Source organism: Rhinoraja longicauda, chromosome 22 (genome assembly GCF_053455715.1).
Source record: "Rhinoraja longicauda isolate Sanriku21f chromosome 22, sRhiLon1.1, whole genome shotgun sequence".
Taxonomy (NCBI): Eukaryota; Metazoa; Chordata; class Chondrichthyes; order Rajiformes; family Arhynchobatidae; genus Rhinoraja; species Rhinoraja longicauda.
Genome location: NC_135974.1, coordinates 13,666,482 through 13,689,759, shown reverse-complemented (window position 1 = coordinate 13,689,759; position 23,278 = coordinate 13,666,482). Strand labels below are relative to the sequence as shown.

The 23,278-nt window shown below is 45.4% G+C and overlaps 1 protein-coding gene across 1 annotated transcript in view; it reads left to right on the top strand.

Moving 5' to 3' along the window:
• Positions 1–23,278, top strand: part of LOC144604643 (protein phosphatase 1 regulatory inhibitor subunit 16B-like) — a 135,485-nt gene that overhangs the window by 28,551 nt on the left and 83,656 nt on the right. Inside the window, exon 2 of the mRNA XM_078419278.1 lies at positions 7,430–7,873. Within this exon, the coding sequence (XP_078275404.1) occupies positions 7,609–7,873 (265 nt within the window). The 5' untranslated portion in view covers positions 7,430–7,608. The remainder of the gene's footprint in view (positions 1–7,429; positions 7,874–23,278) is intronic.

The following is a 23,278-nucleotide window of genomic DNA, read 5'->3' as shown; positions in this document are numbered from 1 at the left end:
TGTAGGCAGATTCCTCCCCATCCTGGATCAGTCCAATCAGGGTTGTGTCGTCCGCAAACTTGAGGAGCTTGACAGAGGAGTCTGTGGAGATGCAGTCGTTGGTGTAGAGAGAGTAAAGGAGAGGGGAGAGTTCGCAGCCTGGTGGTGCTCCTATGCTGAGGGTCTGCGGGTCCGAGATGTGCTTTCCCAGCCTCACATGCTGCTTCCTGTCTGTCAGGAAGTTGGTGATCCACTGGCAGAGGGGTTCAGGCACAGTCAACTGGGAGAGTTTGGAGTGTAGTAGCTCTGGCACAATGGTGTTGAATGCAGAGCTAAAATCCACTAACAAAATCCTTGCAGTCTAGGTGCTGGAGGATGAAGTACAGGCCTTGGTTGACTGCATCATCCACTGATCTATTTGCCCGGTATGCAAACTGCAGGGGGTCCAGAAGGGGGTTTGTGATATTTTTCAGGTGGGCCAGCACGTCTTTCAAGGGTCTTCATGATTACAGAGGTCTGTGCAACAGGCCTGTAGTTCTACGTTATCCCACTTTCTCATCCACTCCCTACACACGTGGTCACAGGGAGAACGTACAAACTCTGTACAGACAGCACCCGTAGTCGGGATCGAACCCAGGTCTCTGGCGCTGTAAGGCAGTGACTTTACCACTGTGCCCCTGTGCCGCCCCAAATGGTTTCATTGGAGTGGAGGGATGTGTGATAAACGTAGGATATGCTGGGATTACTGGCGTGGTCATCAGACAGCACAATGACCCCCTCTTTGGCTCACAGACTCTTCACCACCATTCACCACCATTCAAGCCCACATTTCGTTCTTCTCCAATTTTATTTAAACTCTGCATCCATCAAATTTACCACTCCCTACTCACAAGGGGAAATTTACACCCGCCAATTAACCTACTCTTGAAACAACACGATTCACCCAGCATTTCAGACCAATGGACCCATTCTCAGACTAGAAGTTAAATTTAATAGGTGGGCTCTGAATTTCATGTTCATAAGTTATAGGTGCAGAATTAGGCCATTCGACCCATCAAGTCAACTCCGCCATTCAATCATGGCTGATCTATCTTTCTCTCTCAAACCCATTCTCCTGCCTTCTCCCCATAATCCCTGATGCCTGTACTAATCAAGAATCAGTCAATCTCTGCCTTAAAAATATCCATTGACTTGGCCTCCACAGTCGTCTGTGGTAAACAATTCCACAGATTCACCACAGTATCAAGAGAAGTACCTCTTTATCTCAGCCGTTAGTGGCTGACCCCTCATCTTAAGCCCGTGGTCCATTGTTCTAGACTTTCCCATTAGTGGAAACCTATTTGCAGTGTCTACTTTACAAAGGCCCCTCAGAATCATTCAAGTCTTTAAAGAGACTGATGCCATCAGACAGCATCTGTGGAGGGAAATGGACCGCCTGGATTTCAGGATGGGACCCTTCTTCAATCTGATCAAGTCCCTTGATCTAGGGTCCCAACCTGAAACGCAGTCTGTCCATTCTTTCCCCAGAAGCAGCCTGACCCGTTGAGTTCCTCCAGCACTTTATGGTTTTACAGTTCCTCACGTCAACATCTGTGGAGAGAATAGACAGACAATGTTTCAACGTAGTACCAAGGAACTGCTGGTTTACAAAACAAGACCCAAAGTGCTGGAGTAACTCTGCAGGTCAGGCGGCATCCCTGGATAGGTGACATTTCGGGTCGGAACCCTTCTTCAAACTCATATAATATGTAAGAATGTCTGCCCTTAGTTTGGTTACACTGTGTAATCTGTTCTGCAATTTGTTTATATACTTTGATAAATGTTGGACTCAGATAATCCATGCAGCACTTTAAGGAAAAAATTGACAAACGTACCAAAATCCTCCGAATAATTGAAACAACTCTCGTGCAGTTATGTTGGAGTTGTCTGCTTACTCCGCTGATTCACGGTGGTGTGAAAGAGACCTGCAAGGCTGAGAAAGATCCTGTGTTATGGTGTGAAATAATCACCAAATGTGTAAGCGTGTGTGCATGTGCATCATACACACAGAGAACACGTCACAGAGACACGTGTGGCAAGGTTGACAGTGGTGCTGGGGTACCAACTACAGAGGCATATTTTCATCCTCAGTTGCTACTCCTATGTTCGTCTAGATACTAAAACTCTCGTTCGTTTGTTTGTTTGTTTGTTCCTGAACTACAGCCAAAAGGGTTCACGATAGCCCGACGACTTTAGGCCCACCTTAAACACTGTCATCCCTTTGAAACAAGAAGTTTCATTGAAATCGGTTATATATTTAAAGTTATTCACATTTTAAAGTTTAAATCTATCTCCTTGGGAGGGAGGCCGGAGGGGTGGGGAGAGGAGGAGGGGGAAGGAGGAGGGGTGGAGGGGGAGAGGAGAGGGTGCTGCACCAATGCAGGAGAGGTTTGGGCCCAACGGGTCCACTTGGTCTAGTCTACCCTAAATATGTCTTGTTAGGAAATACGTATCAATCGTTCATGATGGGGCTCATTAGGAATGAAGACAAATTGGCCTGAAGAAGTCTGAAGAAGGGTCTCGACCCGAAACGTCACTTACTTCTTTTCTCCAGAGATGCTGCCTGACCCGCTGAGTTACTCCAGCATTTTGTGTCCATCTTCGGGCCTTCGTTTATACTGCTTTAGAGTTAGTTAGTATTTCTGCCTCGGAATCAGGAACCAGACAAACTGAGGGGTATTCTGTGGTTTTATTGATGACGTGTAAAACCACAACTGCCCCTCTTCACTCTCAATTGATTGAATTGATTGAAAACAAGAGCATGGAAACGGGCGCTTTGGCCCATCGAGTCTACACCGACCATCAATCAGTCCTTCACACCAGTTCTATGTTATCCCACCTTTGCATCCATTCCCTACACACTAGGGGCAATTTACAAACTTGCACATCCTTGGGATGTGGGAGGAAACCGGAGCACCCAGGAGGAAACCCATGACAGGGAGAATGTGCAAACTCTACAAGACAGCATCCAAGGTCAGGATTGAACCGGGGTCTCTGGAGCTGTGAGGTAGAAGCTCTATCAGCTGTGCCACTGTGTTACTGTGCCACCCACAGTGCAAAAAATCACACGGTACTATTACCCAAACAAGAGAGGAGTACCCCCATCATTTGTCTGTTCAGAGCCACTGTCCTGAACTTCCTACTTATACAATGCTTTCAGAGATAACTAATAATGCAGTGTTTTGCTTCATCCAGTCTTAGATACATAGAAACATAGAAAATAGGTGCAGGAGGAGGCCATTCGGCCCTTCGCGCCAGCACCGCCTTTCATTGTGATCACTGCTGATCATCCACAATCAATAACCCGTGCCTGCCTTCTCCCCATATCCCTTGATTCCACTAGCCCCTAGAGCCCTATCTAACTCTCTCTTAAATCCATCCAGTGATTTGGCTTCCACTGCCCTCTGTGGCAGAGAATTCCACAAATTCACAACTCTCTGGGTGAAAAAGTTCCTTCTCACCTCAGTTTTAAATGGCCTCCCCTTTATTCAAAGACTGTGGCCCCTGGTTCTGGACTCCCCTAACATTGGGAACATTTTTCCTGCATCTAGCTTGTCCAGTCCTTTTATAATTTTATATGTTTCTATAAGATCCCCTCTCATCCTTCTAAACTCCAGTGAATACAAGCCTAGTCTTTTCAATCTTTCCTCATATGACAGTCCCGCCATCCCAGGGATCAATCTCCTGAACCTACGCTGCACTGCCTCAATTACAAGGATGTCCTTCCTCAAATTAGGAGACCAAAACTGTGCACAATACTCCAGATGTGGTCTTACCAGGGCCCTATACAACTGCAGAAGAACCTCTTTACTCCTATACTAAAATCCTCTCATTATGAAGGCCAACTTCATAAGCTTTCTTCGCTTTCTTCACTGCCTGCTGTACTGCACGCCAACTTTCAGTGACTGGTGTACAAGGACACCCAGGTCTCGCTGCACCCCCCCCTTACCAAACCCAACACCATTGAGATAATAATCTGCCTCCTTGTTTTTGCCACCAAAGTGGATAACCTCGCATTTATCTATATTATACTGCATCTGCCACGCATCTGCCCACTCACTCAACCTGTCCAGGTCACCCTGCAACCCCCTAACATCCTCTTCACAGTTTACACTGCCACCCAGCTTTATGTCACCCGCAAAATTGCTAGTGTTGCTTCTAATTCGTGTATCATTCAGTAGATTATTTTCACTGCTTCAAGCCTGTATGTATATCCATTCATTTTACTGAGTCCGGTAGTTGTCTATATCTTGGAAGGAAGAAGTGTTCTGACCCAATTGTCGTCTGTCCATCCCCTCCACAGATGCTGCCTGACCTACTGAGTTTCGTCAATACTTTGTGTTTTGCTCACGATTTCAGCATCTGCAGCCTCTTGTGTCCCCAGTGGCATTTATCAACCAGGTTAGGACTTAAAAACCACAGAGGCATTGTACGGAAGTGACTGAGAGTGTTGATACAGATTTGTAGTCAACATCATAAAATAATTGAGCAAAACCCAAAGTGCTGGATGAACTCGGTGGGCTGTTTCCCCGCTGTATCTCGAAACTAAACTTTTGTCTTCTCCACTTATCACCTCCATCTTTGGTTGCTATCTCCAACCTTCTCTCGCCCTCCAGAGCCAGGTGACAATCAACCCCTCCCCACCTGAATCCACCTATCACTTGCTAGTCCCTGTCCCGCCCCTTCACCTCTCTCTTCCAGCTCCCCCCCCCTCTCCTTCACCAGTCTGACCAAGGGTCCCAACACAAGACATTGTCTGTCCATTTCCCTCCCACAGATGCTGCCTGACCTGCAGAATTCCTTCAGAATTTTGTTTCTTATTTGGATATAGCAGTCTATTTGAGGAAAAGTGATATTTTCCTATCCTGTAAATACTAATCACCATTCTCAAAAGCCATCAAGTGATAGAATCTGCTGTGGTTTTAAAGGTGCTTTCCTGTGAATTTTACGGTAAATGTAGGGGAATTCTGCATGTTGAACACTGGGAGGATTAGTTTAATTTAGTTTAAAGGTACCGCGTGGAAACTGGCTCTGCAGCTCATCAAGTCAATGATCATTATGTCATAAGTGATAGGAGCAGAATTAGGCCCATTCAATCATGGCTGATCTATCTCTCCCTCCAAACCCCATTCTCCTGCCTTCTCCCCATTACCCCTGACACTCATACAAATCAATAATCTATCTATCTCTGCCTTGAAAATATCTATTGACTTGGTCTTCGCAGCCTTCTGTGGCAAATAATTCCACAGATTCACCACCCTCTGACTAAAAAAAAAAATCTCCTCATCTCCTTCCTGAAGGAACATCCTTTAATTCTAAGGCTATGACCTCTGGTCCTAGACTCTCCCACTAGTGGAAACATCCTCTCCACATGCCCTCTATCCAAGCTATGCTAACCCATTGATCATTCATTCACAGTAGTTCTATGCTATCTCATTTTCTCACCCACTCCCAACACACTCGGGGCAATAGTGCAGAGGGCCAATTAACCAACGAACCTGCACATCTTTAAGATGTGGGAGTAAACTGGAATACCTGGTAGAAGCCCACACGGTCGCAGAGAGAACGTGCAAACTCCACACAGACAGCACCCGAGGTCAGGATCGAACCTGGGTCCCTGGCGGTGTGAGGCAGTAGCTGTGCTGGTGTGCTCCCCTAATGAGAGATGGCAACCAAGGCAGTGGTGCAGTGCAGTAAGAACTACTGCAGTTGGCTTCAGCAGCCAGGATGGAGAAAGACTAATAGCATCCAGAGGTTCTGTTGAGGTGAGGGAGCAATAAAATGGCTCACACAGCCGTCTTAAAGGGCCTGTCCCACTTAGGTGATTTTAAGGCGACTGCCGAGGACTAGGCTGTCGCCGACAGTTCGCCGGGATGTCGCAGACATGATCATGAGGAGTCTTCCAAAAATCGTAGTGGATCTCAGCGCGTCGTTGAAAAATTATCCGGAGTGAAATTTCTCAGCGACAGTTGGCTTGTCGCCAGGTATCGTTGTTTATTGCGGGCGCTGTCGCAAGCTGTCCCCAGGTTTGCTAGGTTCTCTATGATGTATTTAGAAGCACATAATATTAAAATAAGTAAAGTCATTTCTAAATACCATAAAATGCTTGTGTTTAACCAATTTATTTACTGTCAGGACATTTGACAGATAGATAGATTGGAGGCGACAGTTTGACGGTCAGGTAAGCGTGGGAATTTTTGCGATGTTTATGGCCATCAGCCATTACATTTAAAGTGGGCTCCCAACCCAGATATGCAACCCAGAAACCAGATATGCATTTCCCGTACATTTTCAAAGAATGCCCACACACTTTTCACAAAAATCCACTTAACCACTTTAAAAAATTTTTTTTTTTAATACAGCTATTAGTAAACTGGAAGTAAATCCAGTTTATGCCTTGTTACAGTGAAGCTTGGTTTTTAAGTAACCCATACAAGATGTTATAGTTTGCGTCTATATAGACCTGGGGGTCAGTTTCTGTGTGTGTCTGAGTGTGTGTGTGTGTGTGTGTGTACATACCTACCTGGGGGTCAGTTTCTGTGTGTGTCTGAGTGTGTGTGTACATACCTACCTGGGGGTCAGTTTCTGTGTGCGTGTGTGTGGTGACCTGTGGCTGGTGTGTGTGAACACCTAGGGTCAGTGTCTGAGTGTGTGTGTACTCCTGGGTTCAGTGTCTGCACAGACCTAGGGTTAGCGTGCGTGTGTGTGTACGCGTGTGTGGTCCTGCGGACAGTGTCTGTGTCTGTACACTTCTGGGGTCGATGTCTGTACACGCCTGGTGTCGGTGTCTGTGTGTTTCTGTGGTGACCTGCGGCTGTTGTCTGTGCAGACTTGGGGTCTGTGTCTGTGTGTGTGCGAACCTAATGTTGTTGTCCGGATCTTCATCTGCCACATTATCCATGTGAAGTACATGTCATGTGAAGTACACGTCATGTGAAGTACACGTCATGTGAAGTAAACATCATGTGAAGTACACGTCATGTGAAGTACACGCCATGTGATGTACACGTCATGTGAAGTACACGTCATGTGAAGTACACGTCATGTGAAGTACACGTCATGTGAAGTACACGCCATGTGAAGTACACGTCATGTGATGTACACGTCATGTGAAGTACACGTTATGTGAAGTACACGTCATGTGATGTACACGTCATGTGATGTACACGTCATGTGAAGTACGCGTCATGTGATGTATACGTCATGTGAAGTACACATCATGTGAAGTACACGCCATGTGAAGTACATGTCCTATGAAGTACATGTCATGTGAAGTACACGTCATGTGAAGTACATGTCATGTGATGTACACGTCATGTGATGTACACGTCCTGTGAAGTACACATCATGTGAAGTACACGTCCTGCAACCTACGCCTTATTGTGCCACTGTTTTGCTTTGCACTTTTTAGGAGAAGCTGATTTCCGGAGGGCGTCCGCTCCCTGCTCCTTGTCCCAGCACTGAACAGCGGCTGTCGACCACACGCCAGACCCCAGGCAGCGGCAGCGGCAGCGGCAGCGGCCCTGGACAAATGAGCAGACATCCGCTCGTTGCCCCCCCCCTCGCCCGGCTCCCGTCACTCCTGATTTGATGATCCTTCACTTGGTCATGTCAAGCTACACGGACCTCCTCACGGACCTGCCGTTCCCGGAGAGGTTGCCGACTCCGGACCGCCTGAGAGTCGCAAAGAGGCGGCGGGCGCAGCAACTGAAGAAATGGGCTCAGTACGAGAAGGACATGCAGAACAAAAAGAGGAAAACGGACAAAAAGAAAAGCGCAGGGAATCATAGGCGGGTGATGTTCACGCCCAGTGTTACCCTGCTGGAGGCTTCCTCCCGCAACGACCTGCAAGAAGGTAGGTGAATCCTGGTTTGAACATAGAATGAAGACCACAGATCAGTGCAGCAAAGCACAAAGTGCCGGAGGAACTCAGCAGGTCAGGCAGCATCTGCGGAGGGAATGGACTGGCGACGTTTCAGGGTCGGGACAGTCAGGCAGTACATCACAGGAACAGACCCTGCGGTTCACAATATCTGTACTGAGCATGATGCCAAGGGCTAATCTCTGCCTGCGCATGATCCACACCCCTCCATTCCCTGCATATCCATGTGCCGATCTAATATCCTCCCAAATGCCAGTATTGCATCTGCCTCCGACACTGCAGAGAAAACATTCCCAGTTTGTAAGTGTCTGTGTCCGTGCAGACTGGGCATACAGCTAATGCCCTCTAATCCGGGCAGCATTCCGGTAAACCTCATCTGCACCCTCTCCAAAGACGCCTCATCCTCCCTGCAATGGGATGTCCAGAAAGCCACACAATAATACTCCAAATGGAGCCCAGCCAAAGTTCCTGTCTCGAAACACACCACTTCCTCATCAGCGTTCTGTTCTTTCAGGCAGTCTCCTGAGATGTTTTCTAAAACCTCTTCACGTTTATTTTTTCTGTTGGACTCAAACATTTTTAAAAACATCTTGGTTTAGAATTCCAAAGGAGTGTAAACAGAAAGGGCGGCACAGTGGTGCAGCTGTAGAGTTGCTGCCTCCCACTGCCGCAGGTTTGATCTTGGCTACGGGCGCTGTCTGTATGGAGTTTGTACGTTTCCCCCTGTGACCGCTGGGGGATTTTCTCCAGGTGCTCAGGTTTCCTCCCACATCCCGAAGACGTGCAGGTTTCTAGGTTCATTGGCTTCTGTAATAATTGTCAATAGTGTGCAAGATAAAGTTAGCGTACTGGTGATCGCTGGTCAATGTGGACTGAAGGACCTGTTTCTGTGCTGTTTCTCTCAACTGAACTAAACCAAAATAAACTAAATGAAACTGAACGTGGTGAAAATTCACAGCTGATTAGACAGAACATTGATTTTGATTTAGAGATACAGCGCAGAAACAGGCCCTTCGGCCCACCGATCCCCGCACACTAACACTATCCTACACCCACTAGGGACAATTTTTACATTTGCCCAGCCAATTAACCTACATACCTGTACGTCTTTGGAGTGTGGGAGGAAACCGAAGATCTCTGAGAAAACCCACGCAGGTCACGGGGAGAACGTACAAACTCCATACAGACGGCGCCCGTAGTCAGGATCGAACCTGAGTCTCCGGGAGATTGGGACGGTGGAGCAGTGTTAATGTTTCAAGATGATGACGTTTCTGCAGCACTGTCTTAAGATGAAAATGGAACCTGCTTTGAGCAAATACAGAGCCAGGAAAGTGATGATGGGAGAGGGGGTTGGGGCGGAAGAGAGATGTGTGATCATGGTAGATGGTGACATGATAATGGCATTTTAAAAGGATTTTATATAAATACATGGATTATGTAGGAAATGGAACAAATATGGATCATGTATAGGCTGAGGAAATTCGGAAACTAGATGTGTAGTTGAGTAGAAACCCAGAGAGACCGAAGTACAAAGAGACAGAAATTGTGGTAATGCGAGCACAAAAGAACTAAAATGATAGCTAGTCATAGAGTCATGCAGTGTGGAAACAGGCCCTTTGGCCCAACTTTCCCACACCGACCAACATGCCCCATCTGCCTGCATTTGGCCCATAACCCTCTAAACCTAAACCTACCCTACCTCAATATGTTCTGAAAGAAATGTTAGGGGAATTCTGAAGTATGTATTCAGAAATTATACCCGTAGTCTCCATGGGACATTTTTAGTGTTGTTTAGTTTAGAGATACAATGATGGAAACAGGTCCTTCGGCTCACAAAGTGAATGCCAACCATTGATCACCCATTGATACTAGTTATACTAGTTCAATGTTATCCCACTTTTGCATCCATTCCCCCTAGACACAAGGGGCAATTTCCAGAGGCCAATTAATCTTCAGACCCGCATGTCTTTGAGATGTGGGGGGAAACCGGAGCTCCTGGATAGGAAAGGTTTAGAGGGATATGGAACAAATGCGGGCAGGTGGGATTAGTGTAGATAGGACATCTTGGTCGGCATGGGCAAGTTGGGCCGAAGGGCCTGTTTCGTGAAGTATGACTCTATGATGCGGTCACAGGGTGAACGTGCAGACTCCACACAGATAGCATCCGTGGTCAGGATCGAACCTGGGTCTCCGGAGCTGTGATGCAGCAGCACTACCAGCTGCTTCAACTGTGCTAACATCACGCTTCATTTGGCACTCTGACATATCATTAGAGGATTGAATAGCATTGTGGAATTTTATAGGTGTCATCAAATGCAATTGTAATGGAGACTTGTGGATATATCCTCCTTTGAGATACAGTGCGATATTTGATAAGTTCAGTTGAATATGAACAGTGCTGAATCACTGATTGTGAGTCAAGCCTAAAGTCATTGTTCAAGTGCATTGTTCAAGGGTGGCACGGTGGCGCAGCAGTAAAGCTATTGCCTTACAGTGCCAGAGACCTAGGTTCAATGCTGACTACAGGTGCTGTCTGGTGGAGTTGAATGAATGAATACGTTTATTGGCCAAGTATGTGCATATACAAGGAATGTGCCTTGGTGCTCCGCTCACAAATGACAACACAAACATACAGTTAACAATTAAGAATAAAGCATAAACACATCAAAACAATAAGGATACACCATTACGGTCTAAACATGTGGGTGAAAATAAACCAGAGCAAAAAAGAGACTACAGACTTTGGTTATTGAGTAGAACTATCACTTGTGGAAAAAAAGCTGTTTTTATGTCTGGCTGTGGCTGCTTTGACAGTCCGGAGTCGCCTTCCAGAAGGAAGTGCTTCGAAGAGTTTGTGGCCAGGGTGAGAGGGATCAGAGATGATCTTGCCCGCTCGCTTCCTGGCCCTTGCAGTGTACAGTTCGTCAATGGGGGGAAGGTTGCAGCCACCAACCTTAGAACTTTTTCAGAACTTGGGTGCTGTTATGTTCAGCTTTGACTGTGACAATGCTGACAAAATGTTATTCTGTGTGTTGCACCACAACGGAAAATGACCAGACAATATAATCAGGAGTTTGTCAGAGCTGCAGAGTTCTTATGTGAAATGGAACTGTTCCCTTCCTGGATCGAAAGTTAAACTTGCAGCTGAGCTGAACTCTAACATCCTTCAAGGAAATGTTCCAGTGTAAATGAATAACAAACCGATTTCTCAATGACTAACATTTTCAAGGCATGTCAATCACCTTTGGTTGCTTTGAATTGTTGTTGTAATTGTATAACTATCATTTAACATTGTGTTAGATTATTGCGTTGGGAGTACAGAGCACGATACTTCATGATTATGGGTCCTGCGATGAGTTGTTGAATGTTCCATGGTCTGTGTGGGTGACCACATCCGTAAACTGTACAGGCTTAAATGTTCCATTTTCAAGTAACTGCATCTCCCAAGGTAATTGCATTGGTGGGGCGGTGGCGCAGCGGTAGAGTTGCTGCCTCACAGCGCCAGAGACCCGGGTTCAATCCTGACTACGGGTGCTTGTCTGTACAGAGTTTGTACATTCTCCCTGTGACCTGCCTGGGTTTTCCCTGGGTGCTCCGGTTTCCTCCCACACTCCAAAGACGTACAGAGTTATAGGTTAAGTGCCTTGGAAAAATTATAAATTGTCCCTAGTGTGTAGGATAGTGTTAATGTGCGGGGATCGCTGGTTGGCGGGACTCGGTGGGCCAAAGGGCCTGGTTTCTGCGCTGTATCTCTAAACTAAACGAAACTAGACTAAACTAAACTAATTGAAAAAGAGTTGAATTGAATTGAATTGAATTGAATTAAATTGAATTGAAAGATACAGCAGGGAAAGAGGCCCTTCAGCTCATCGAGCCCATGCTGACCATCGATCACCTGTTCACACCAGTTCTATGTTATCCCACTTTTTCACCCACCAGAGAAAGTTTTGCAGGGGGTCAATTAACCCATAAAACCTGCACATCAATGGGATGTGGCAGGGAAACCGGAGCACCCGGAGGAAACCCAAGCGATCATAGGGAGAACGTGCAAACTTCACATAGACAGCACCCTGAGGTCAGGATGGATCCTGGATCTCTAGCCCTGGGAGGCAGCGACTCTACCAGCTGCCCCTATCAATATGGTTTAAGTTGCCCATGAAAATGTAGAAAGCAAAACCCTGTTCCATTAGATCCGTCATGAGGTGTGCTGTGTGAGTAGAATAGTTCTCAGCTAGGGGATAATATAAAATATAACTATAGGTAGCTCGAGTTTTGGCTATTGATAATCTTGGCTTTGGCTATTGATAACTAAATGTACCTTCTGACGAAGCATTTATGTGCTGTATAACAATAAACCATTTGAAGTACATTTCATCTGAGAATGCAAAGTGTGGAATCAGAGTACATTCTGTCCTTCAAACACAGTAGGCTGGAGTTTATGAGAAAATGCTGGCATGTGGCCCACTGACTTAATAGCAGGCAGACGTGTTACAAGTTGTGTACAATTCCTTTTAGAGGCTTACAGCATGGAAACAGTCCCTTCAGTCCAACTTGCCCGCACCGACCAACATGTCCCATCTACACTAGCCCCACCTGCCTGCGTTTGGCCCATATCCTTCTAAACCTATCCTATCCATGTACCTGTCTAAATGTTGCTTAAATGTTGCGATACTATTTGCCTCAACTACCACCGGTGGCAGCTCGTTCCATACACCCACCACCCTTTGTGTAAAAAAGTTACCCATTGGGTTCCTATTAAATCTTTTGCCCCTCACCTTCAATGAATATGCAATGTTCCATTATACTTTATTGCCACATGTATCTAGGTTCACTGAAGTGCTTTGTTTTGCACACAACCTGGTAAAACGGTACAACAGACCTCACCTGGGCAGTACACAAGTGTTGCCACGTGTCTGGTGCTGACAAAGTTACAAAATGTTTCCATCATCTTGTTCTTGATTCCCTTACTCTAGGCAAGAGACTGTGCGTTTACCCGGTCCATTCCTCTCACGATTTTGTGCACCTCGAAAATAATCACCCCTCATCTTCCTGCACTCCAAGGAATAGAGTCCTGGCCTGCTCAACCTCTCCCTGTAGCTCAGGCCCACGAGTCCTGGCAATTCCTCGTAAATCTTCTCTGTACCCTTTCCAGCTCAACAACATCTTTCCTAAAACATGGTGCCCAGAACTGAACACAATACTCTACTTTTGAGTGGAGAATTAACAGCTTCAAGGGGCAAGGGTTTAATAATGCATAATTTCTGAATAATTGAAATCTGTGAAATGTTTTTGTTGTCCTAGTGTTTTATTTTTAATATTGTTCGATAATTGCTCTATTAATTTTGCAGTGTTTTCTGTATGTTTCTGAATATCAGAGACATTCCTACTCAAATGCAGACTTATCAAAGAACATGCGAACAATAAGTAGCCCTTTCCAAACTGGACTGCCTTTTTCTTTTGATCGTGAGCGCTCTGTATCCCATAAATTATAAATTATTCTGCACTGCAATCTGGCTGCTTGCTATTTTTATCAAAAGATCGTTGAATGCCCCAAACGTGAAAGTGTTCAAAGCAGATTACAGGCCTTTTGGGAGAGAGAGTGTGTTGGATTGCAGTTTGTATTCCAAGTGACTCGAGTCGAGTAAATAGCTTATTCTATACTGGCACAAGGGTATAGATTACTAATGGAGTAAAGAGGATGACATGACTCCATCAAGGTACATTGTTTCATAAATGTGTTCATGTATTTTTGGACTGTAAGGGGATTGAGGGTCTTGTGCATTGCAAATAATTTATTTTTGGTTTCACTACAGACTTTGGTTATTTAGTTTAGCTTACCGAGCGAGGTACAGTGAGAAGCTTTTTGTTGCGTGCAATCCATTCAGCGGAAACACTATACACGATTACAATCGAGCCGTCCACAGTGCACAGAAACCGGATGAAGGGGAATAACGTATAATGCTTCATAAAGTCCAGTAAAGTCCGATCAAAGATAGTCCGAGGGTCTCCAATGAGTTAGATTGTAGCTCAGGACCGCTCTCTAGTTGTTGGTAGGGTGGTTCAGTTGCTTGATAACAGCTGGAAAGAAATTGTCCCTGATCATGGAGGTTTGTGTTTTCACACTTCTGTACCTCTTGCCTGATGGGAGAGGAGGTACAGAAGTGTGAAAATGTAAACCTCCAGATTCAGGGACAATTTCTTCTCATCTGTCATCAGGCAACTGAACTATTGTGTACTATTATCCACTATTATGGACTGGTTACCTAGTATTACTGATTATTAAATTATTGCATTATTGATTATTTTATTTGTGTGTTTTCATTAATTAGTCTTTAAAGCTGGAGCAGTAAGAATTTAATTGTTCCATTGGCATACATATGACAATTAAACACTCTTGACTTAGTTTTAGAGATACAGCATGGAAACAGGCCCTTTGACCCACTGAGACCACACCGACCATCAATCACCCATTCACACTTGTCCTAATTTCTCATCCACTCCCTACTCATTTGGGGCAATTTTGCAGGCGTCCAACTAACCTACAGGCCCGCGTGTCTCTGGGATGTCGGAGGAAACCAGAGCACCCGGAGGAAACCCATGCGACCACAGGGAGGAGCGTGCAAACCCCACACATACAGCACCCAAGGTCAGGATCGAACTGGGGTCTCTGGTGCCGTGAGGCGGCAGCTCTACCAGCTGCGCCACTGTGCTGCCTGACTCTTGAGAGAAAGGGGGAATTAGGAATGTGGATGATATTGTCAATGATCCTGTAGTATGCTGGAGCAGCTTTTCGGACTGTGAGCCTTTACTCTTGCTTAAAACACTTTTTAACATGCAAAATTCAATCAGCTTCTTAAAATAATTCTCCTATCTCTGCGCGATAAAAATCCAGGTAAATTGTTTTTGTAAGTGGCTTCGCTTAGTGGAGTTTGGATGCGGATGCAGACACTCAGCTCTCGAGTGCCTCTGTCAGAATCAGCTCCCTCTCATCCCTGATGGCTTCACTTTATCTATTTCTGTGCTCGTCAAAGTGAGGGATGTTACTGTCAAAGAATGGAACATCAATTATTTCAATGCCTCCATGTCCAATAGTACGCACCAGAGCATACATTAGACAAAGCACGGTTCCCTCTCCGACTGACTAGAAGGATGTCATTAAGCTGGGAACAGTGCAGGGACGATTCATAATGATGTTGTAAGGACTAGAGGGAGAGGTTGGGCAGGGCAGGATATTATTCCTTGGAACGCAGGAGGCTGAAGTGTGATCTTATAGAGGTGATCTTATAGAGGTGTGTAAAATCATGAGGGGAATAGATTGGATTAACGTACAGTGATTTACCCAGGCTAAACAGTACCAGCCGGAACTACCTCCTCCGGCAGCTCAGTTTCTTATTGTATGTTCCCCCCCCCCTCCACCTTAAACCTGGTTCTTGATTCCCCTAGAGGAAGAAAAAACTTGGAATCACAATTCAACTTGCAAGCCCTCAGAGCATTCAAACTATTGTATAAACAGTCCATTTTTAAAGTTTTGTTTTGCAGTTAAACATTTTGGCCTATTAAAAAAGACAGATTTGCATTTCTATAGCATCTTTCACAACTCGAAGGTGTCCTGAAACACTTTATGACCAATGAAGTGTTTTTTTAGGGCATTGTCCCCATAGCAACGGTGGAAATGCAGCAGCCATTTAGTGCGTGCGCAAGCTTTCTGATACTGACCTAGCTCTCTCTTTAATCTGTCTCTCATACTCTTTGGCTCTGTACCCAGTCTCCATCAACTTCTGAGCTCTTAATAAAAAGGCTTTTTCTTTTGTTACCTCTGCTTTGGACTGCCTTTGATGGTGTGCCAAAGACTTAGACTGACATTTGGAGCTCGGCGATTCTGTCTTGAACAGTGAGAGTTGTACCAGTTGAACTGTCTTAGCATTTCTCCTCCCACCATGGACGTATGTTGATGCGTGTCCAGCAGAGAGATCTTAACATGACATGTGTAGGAAGGAACTGCAGATGCTGGTTTATACCGAAGATAGACACGAAACGCTGAAGTAACTCAGCGGGTCAGGCAGCATCTCTGGAGAAAAGGAATGGGTGACGTTTCGGCTTTGATCCATTCTTTAGAATGAAAGTTAGAGGTGGGGGGGGGGGGGGGGGCGGGGGGAGGGTGAGGTGGGGGAATAAACTGGAGGCGAGAGGTGAGAAATGGCTGGAACAAATCAGGGCCAGCAACACATGACCTCAGGAAGAATGGAGTCGAATGTTGGCTGGGGAAGATGGGCTAATGAGAGGGATACAAGGATGCGAACAGTGGAAGCAATAGGCCGACTAGGGTCAGGGAGGGATTGCAAGCGTTTCTTGAAATGAGAAAAATCATCGTTCATACCGCTGGGTTGCAGGCTGCCCTGTTGACTGCTCCTGTGAAGCATGCATATAGCTGTGTGGGTTCCAGATCATTAGTTCTGCTTGTTGAGTTAATGTAGTTTGAGTAATGGGTCAGTTGGTTAATAATGTGCTTCAAGGGCCCAAGGCCCCCAGAGCTGTGAAAAGGGTTTTATTTATTTTTCGTGGAAGATCAGACTTTGCAGTTTGTGAGCAAGCTGCTTCAGTGCATTGTCCTTGGGTAAAGCAAATATAAATATACCTGGAGGCAAATTCACCAGGATTATTCTTTCGATATGTTACTTCCATCAGGATTTCTACTCTCAGCAATGATCCTTTGCTAGAACACAAAATGTAAGACAGATAGAGGCTTAATGGTGTTCTGCCCATGTTAAAGAGAGCTGGGAGACACAGGTCAATTGGCCTCTGTAAATTGTTCCCAGTGTGTAGGGAGTGGATGAGAAAGTGAGAGAGCTTAGAACTGGTGAGAATGGGTGATCAATGGTCAGTGTGGAATCGTTGGGCCGAAGGGCCTGTTTCCATGCTGTACCCTTCAACCAATCAGTCAAACTTAAGATGTGAATTGTGGAGCATTTGGAGTTGATTTAGGCTACGTCAACTACCATTTACACCACAATTCACATCTCCTGCTTTGTGGAGTCTGCGGAAAGAGTAAGATGCTGGAAGGTGAACTGGACTAGGTTTCATAGGACTGGCACCAGAAGAGGAAAAATTCTACAGTTGTGCCATCTACGGTGTAGAAAGCATTTTATTGGGATGCATCACAGCATGGTTTGGGAACAGCTCCATCCAAGGCCGCAAGAAATTGCAGAGAATTGAGGACGCAGCCCAGACCATCACATAAACCGACCTCCCTTCCATTCACTCCATCTACACTTCATGCTGCCTTGGCAAGGCTACCAGCACAATCAAGGACCAGTCTCACTTTGCCCCTCTTCCATCAGGCAAGAGGCACAGAAGTGTGAAAACGCACACCTCCAGATTCAGGGGCAGTTTCTTCCCAGATATTATGAGGCAACTGAACCATCCTACAAACAACTAGAGAGGAGTCCTGACTTATCATCTACCTCATTGAGACCCTCAAACAATCTTTAATCAGTCCTTACTGGACTTTATCTTGCAATAATTCCCTCTATTCCCTTTATCCTGTATCTGCACACTGTAGATGGTTCAATTGTAATCATGTCTAGTCTTTCCACTCATTGGACTGCACGCAACAAAAAGGCTTTTCACTGTACCTTGGTGCACGTGACAATAAGCTAAGTTAAACCGAGTTTGAGTTTAGTTTAGTTTATTGTCAAGTGTACCGAGGTACAGTGAAAAGATTTTGTTGGGTGATGACCAGCCAGCGGAAAGACAATACATGATTACAATCGAACCACCTACAGTGTACAGATGCACGATAAAGGGAATAACATGAATAATGTTTAGTGGAAGATGTAGCCAGTAAAGTCCGATCAAAGATAGTCTGAGGGTCTCTCATCAGGTAGATAATAGCTCAGGACTGCTCTCTAGTTGTTTGTAGGATGGTTCAGTTGCCTGTTAACAATGGGGAAGAATGACACAAAATGCCGGAGCAACTCAGTGGGACAGGCTGCATCTGTCCCTGAATCTGGAGATATGCCTTTTCAGACATCTGTACCTCTTGCGTGAAGGGAGAGGGGCCAATAGAGAGTGGCCGTGGTGCGACTCGCCCTTGATTATGCTGGTGGACTTGCCGAGGCATCGTGAGGTGTAACTAGAGTCCATGGAAGGGACTAAACTGCCGGTTGTTTTAACTGTCAGTAATCCAACCTAGCAGTCTATAAAGAATGAATTGTTGCATCCTGTATGCTATTCTGTATGCAGAGAGAGACACACTGTTATTGTGTACTACTTTGTAAATGGCACATGGTTCTCTGTGTTTGATGGATCCATGCCTGTGAGAACATGGATGGTATATGTAATGATGTGTGTAAAGGGATGCTTTCCTGTCCATTTCCTAACACTGAGCGATGGACCCAGCTGGCCCTAGAGGGGTCGTTCTTCATCCATACTCAGCTTCACGGCAAAATTGGGATAACATCCATGGAGAGAAGATATTAGGTGGATTATAAATTATACAATTTTGTTTCATACTTGTGTAATTTGTGTCAAAAATTGTTGAGAATATCTTGGTAAATAAGCCAGATAATGAAGGTGGGGCAGTTTGTCAAGTGCTGCTTAATCTTGCTGTCAGGGAACAAAGGATCTGCTATGAAGTATCGTGAGTGTAATCATTAAAATTCAATTAAAAATACAGGCATGGAACTGCTACAGGAATGATATAGCAGTTCATTTTTATTTTGCTGCGTTTACCAGAGAATCATGCAGCGGAGAAGAATGCCGATCGGCACAGTGGCGCAGCTGCAAGAGCCGCTGCCTCACAGCGCCAGAGACGCGGGTTTGATCCTGACCTTGGGTGCTGTCTGTGTGGAGTTTGCACGTTCTCCCTGTGACCGTGTGTTTCCTCAGGGTGCTCCGGTTTCCTCCCTTAACCCAAAGACGTGCGGGTTTGTAGATGAATTGGCCTCTGGAAATTGCCCCCAGTGTGCAGAGCAGCGTTTCTCAACCGGGGTTCCCAGGAACCCTAGGGTTCCGCGAGAGGTCACGGCGAGTTCTGAGAGAAATAGTGATAAATAGGCTAATCGTATGTAAATGCATTTATGAGCCATTTTTGTGTTTTCCATTGTCAATAAACGAGAAAAACCTGTTATTTTTTGCTTAAACCAGTTATCAGAAAAATATATGACGTTTCCCTTATGAACTTTAAGTTTATGAAAGAGAAAGAAAGAGATGAGTATTGAAACATATAAGATTATTAAGGGGTTGGACACGTTAGAGGCAGGAAACATGTTCCCAATGTTGGGGGAGTCCAGAACCAGGGGCCACAGTTTAAGAATAAGGGGTAGGCCATTTAGAACGGAGATGAGGAAAAACCTTTTCATTCAGAGAGTTGTAAATCTGTGGAATTCTCTGCCTCAGAAGGCAGTGGAGGCCAAATCTCTGGATGCTTTCAAGAGAGAGCTAGATAGAGCTCTTAAAGATAGCGGAGTCAGGGGGTATGGGGAGAAGGCAGGAACGGGGTACTGATTGTGAATGATCAGCCACGATCACATTGAATGGCGGTGCTGGCTCAAAGGGCTGAATGGCCTACTCCTGCACCTATTGTCTATTGTCTATTGAGATTAATAAAGATATATAATCATTTTTATGTAGGGTTTCCCTGAGACATGAAAATTATTTCAAGGGTTCCGCAAGGGTAAAAAGGTTGAGAAACGCTGGTGTAGAGAGTGGGTGAGAAAGTGGGATAACAGAACCGGTGTGAACGGGTGATCGATGGTGGGCCGAAGGGCTGGTTCCATGATCTCTAAACTGAACTAAATTAAACTAACTTTAATCTATGTCATCTCTTTTGGGCAACGCTCCAGTTAATTCCACTCTTTTCTTTTTCCCCATATCCTTGTAATATTTTTCCTTCAAGTATTTATATAATTCCATTTTGATTGTGACTGAGTCTGTTTCCACTGCTGTATCTGGCAGGGCTTTCTAAACCTCTATCACTCAAGGCATTTAAAAAAACACTTTCCTCAAATAGCCTTTAGTTCTATTCCCTTCAAAAGCGTTGGTTATTGAGCAGCAATTGGAAATAGTTTCTCCGTGTGTTCCATTGCTAGTCAAACCATTTAATGAATTGTCGTAACTCTGTTTAATCATTGGTCTTTCCCATTTGAAAGAGAGCAAACCTAACTCTATCATGCACCCTCATCCTGAAACAGCAACCCAACTAGAATTAAGATAGAAGTAGAAAGAAAGAACTGGAGATGCTGGTTTATACCAAAAATAGACTGAAAGTAACTCAGCGGGTCAGGCAGCATCTCTGAAGAAAAAGGATCGGTGACGTTTTGGGTCGAGACCCCTCTTCAGACTCTTCTTCAGTCTGAAGAAGGGTCCTGACTTGAACATTTCCAACATGCTCCAATATTTTCCGTCTATCCTTAGTATAAAATTAATCTGGATTCAGGATTGGGATTGAAAAAGAGTAAGATTCTTTGCAGGAAGCAGTCTTACAGTCTTTCATTTTGGAGTTGTTTCGGTTTCTTGAACGAAACACAAAGTGCTGGAGAAGCTCACTGGGTCAGGCAGCATCTGTGGAGGGAACGGCTAGATGGCGTTTTGGACCAGGACCCTTCTTCAGACCATTTTGGTTTGGCTCCTGTTGCCGAACTAGCACAACTTGATTCGAGTGGAACGTTGCAGCCAAAATCATTCATAGTTTGTGAATCGATTACAAGATCATCGAGGCATGCTGCACAGAAACAGGCTCTTCAGCCCAACTCACCCATACTGACCAAGATGCCCCAGCTAAGCTAATCCCATTTACTGGCATTTGGCCTCTAAACCTTTGCTATCCATTTAACTGTCCAGGTGTCTTTTAAATGTTGTTATTGTACCTGCCTCAATGAGCTCCTCTGGCAGCTCGTTCCATATAATATCGTTCCATCAAGCAGCCCGCTTGAACCTACCTGATCCCCCGGTTGCTGGACACTTTAATTCTCCTTCCCATTCCTACACAGACCTTTCTGTCCTAGGTCTCCTCCATTGTCAGAACGAGGCTAAACACAAATCAGAGGACCAGCATTTCATATTTTGCTTGAGCAGCTCACAGCCCAGTGGTATGTATATTGATTTCTCTCGCTTCAGGTAGCCCCGGCATTCCCTCCCTCTCTATCCCTCCCCCACCCAAGTCGCACCAGCTTCTTATTTTCACCCTACAAACAACTAACAATGGCTGGTTTCCTTTATCATCGTTACATTTTTGCATATCTTTCATTCATCTCTCCACATCACCCTCTATAGCTCTTGTTTCCCTTATCCCTAACCAGTCTGAAGAAGGGTCTCGACCCGAAACGTCAGCCATTCCTTCTCTCCAGAGATGCTGCCTGACCCGCTGAGTTACTCCAGCTTTTTGTGTCAATCGTTGTTCAGAGGGCGGCACGGTAGCGCAGCGGTATAGTTGCTGCTTTACAGCGAATGCAGCGCCGGAGGCTCAGGTTCGATCCTGACTACGGGTGCTGCACTGTAAGGAGTTTGTACGTTCTCCCCGTGACCTGCGTTGGTTTTCTCCGAGATCTTCGGTTTCCTCCCACACTCCAAAGACGTACAGGTATGTAGGTTAATTGGCTGGGTAAATGTAAAAAATTGTCCCTAGTGGGTGTAGGATAGTGTTAATGTACGGGGATCGCTGGGCGGCACGGACTTGGAGGGCCGAAAAGGCCTGTTTCCGGCTGTATATATATGATGATGATGATGATATATACTTACCACCCTCTGAGTGAAAGGTTTGGTGGTATGTTACTGGGCTGGAGATCCAGGAGAGGCCAGGATTAGTGATTGAGAGTTCAAATCCCACTGAGGAAGTTGGTGAATTTAGTTACTTAAATCTGGAATAAAAGACTACCTTTTGTAATTACAGGTTTGTAACTAAACTAAAATCTGGTTCAAAAGGGAAAGTTATCTGCCACAAGTAACTCAGTGGGTCAGGCAGCATCTGTGGAGGGGTTGGACACACGTTTTGAATCAGGACCCTTCTGTAGACTGTTTTGGTTTTTGGTCCAGGATCAGGAACAGTTTCTACCAGCTTTCTTATCAGGCAACTATCACCAACTAGAGAGCATTCCAGACCTACCATCGCAATGGAGACCCTTGGACTATCTTTTATCAGACTTTACTGGACTTTAACTTGCACTAAATGATACTTCCTATATCCTGTATCTGTATACTGTATGAAGGCTAGATTGTAATTATGTATAGTCTTTTCGCTGACTGGATAGCAAGCAACTAGATTTTCACTGTACCTCAGTGCACGTGGCAATAACTAATCTAAACTATGTTTGTGGAGGGAGTGGATAGATGATGTTTCAGGTCGGGACCCCTCATCACACTGATTGGAGTAGGGGTTGACGAAAGCTGGACAAGAGAGTTGTGGGAGGGACAAAGCTTGGCAAGTGATAGGTGGATACAGCCGATGGGTGGTGGGGTGTGTTGTTGTAGCTATTTGCCATTTTCGTACAATATACCAACGTACGATAATAATGTACATGAGACTTCACTGTCACGAGATTGATGATCACGCCTTCAGTTTAAGGGTCAGTTGGTGATGGGCATCTAGTGCTGGCTTCGACAATAATGTCTGTGAATGAATTAAAGGCCGTGTGGGCTTGCTGTTCTTTCTACACTGGGCTTGTATACACTGGAATTTAGAAGGATGAGGGGGGATCTTATTGAAACATATAAGATAATTAGGGGATTGGACACATTAGAGGCAGGAAACATGTTCCCAATGTTGGGGGAGTCCAGAACAAGGGGCCACAGTTTAAGGATAAGGGGTAGGCCATTTAGAACGGAGATGAGGAAGAACTTTTTCAGTCAGAGAGTGGTGAAGGTGTGGAATTCTCTGCCTCAGAAGGCAGTGGAGGCCAGTTCGTTGGATGCTTTCAAGAGAGAGCTGGATAGAGCTCTTAAGGATAGCGGAGTGAGGGGGTATGGGGAGAAGGCAGGAACGGGGTACTGATTGAGAGTGATCAGCCATGATCGCATTGAATGGTGGTGCTGGCTCGAAGGGCTGAATGGCCTACTCCTGCACCTATTGTCTATTGTCTATTGTCTATTTGTCATTAAACCAAGAGTGACGAATAAGGGGGGAGGGTGGCACAGCATACCTCCCGGAGAATGCAGGATGACTCCAACCCGAAACTGCCCACAGCCCAGCATGGAGGGTTATTCAGTCAGGATCAATGGGTTGCACTTTGTCAGAGGTCATGGGGTTCATGTTTTTGCCAGCAAATTGAGTGCCAAAAACTCGGACGGAGAGCGACGGAGAGAAATGTCATTGATTTTCCAGTGGCAACACAGTGGCGCAACAGTAGAGTTGCTGCCTCACAGCACCAGAGCCCCGGGTTCGAT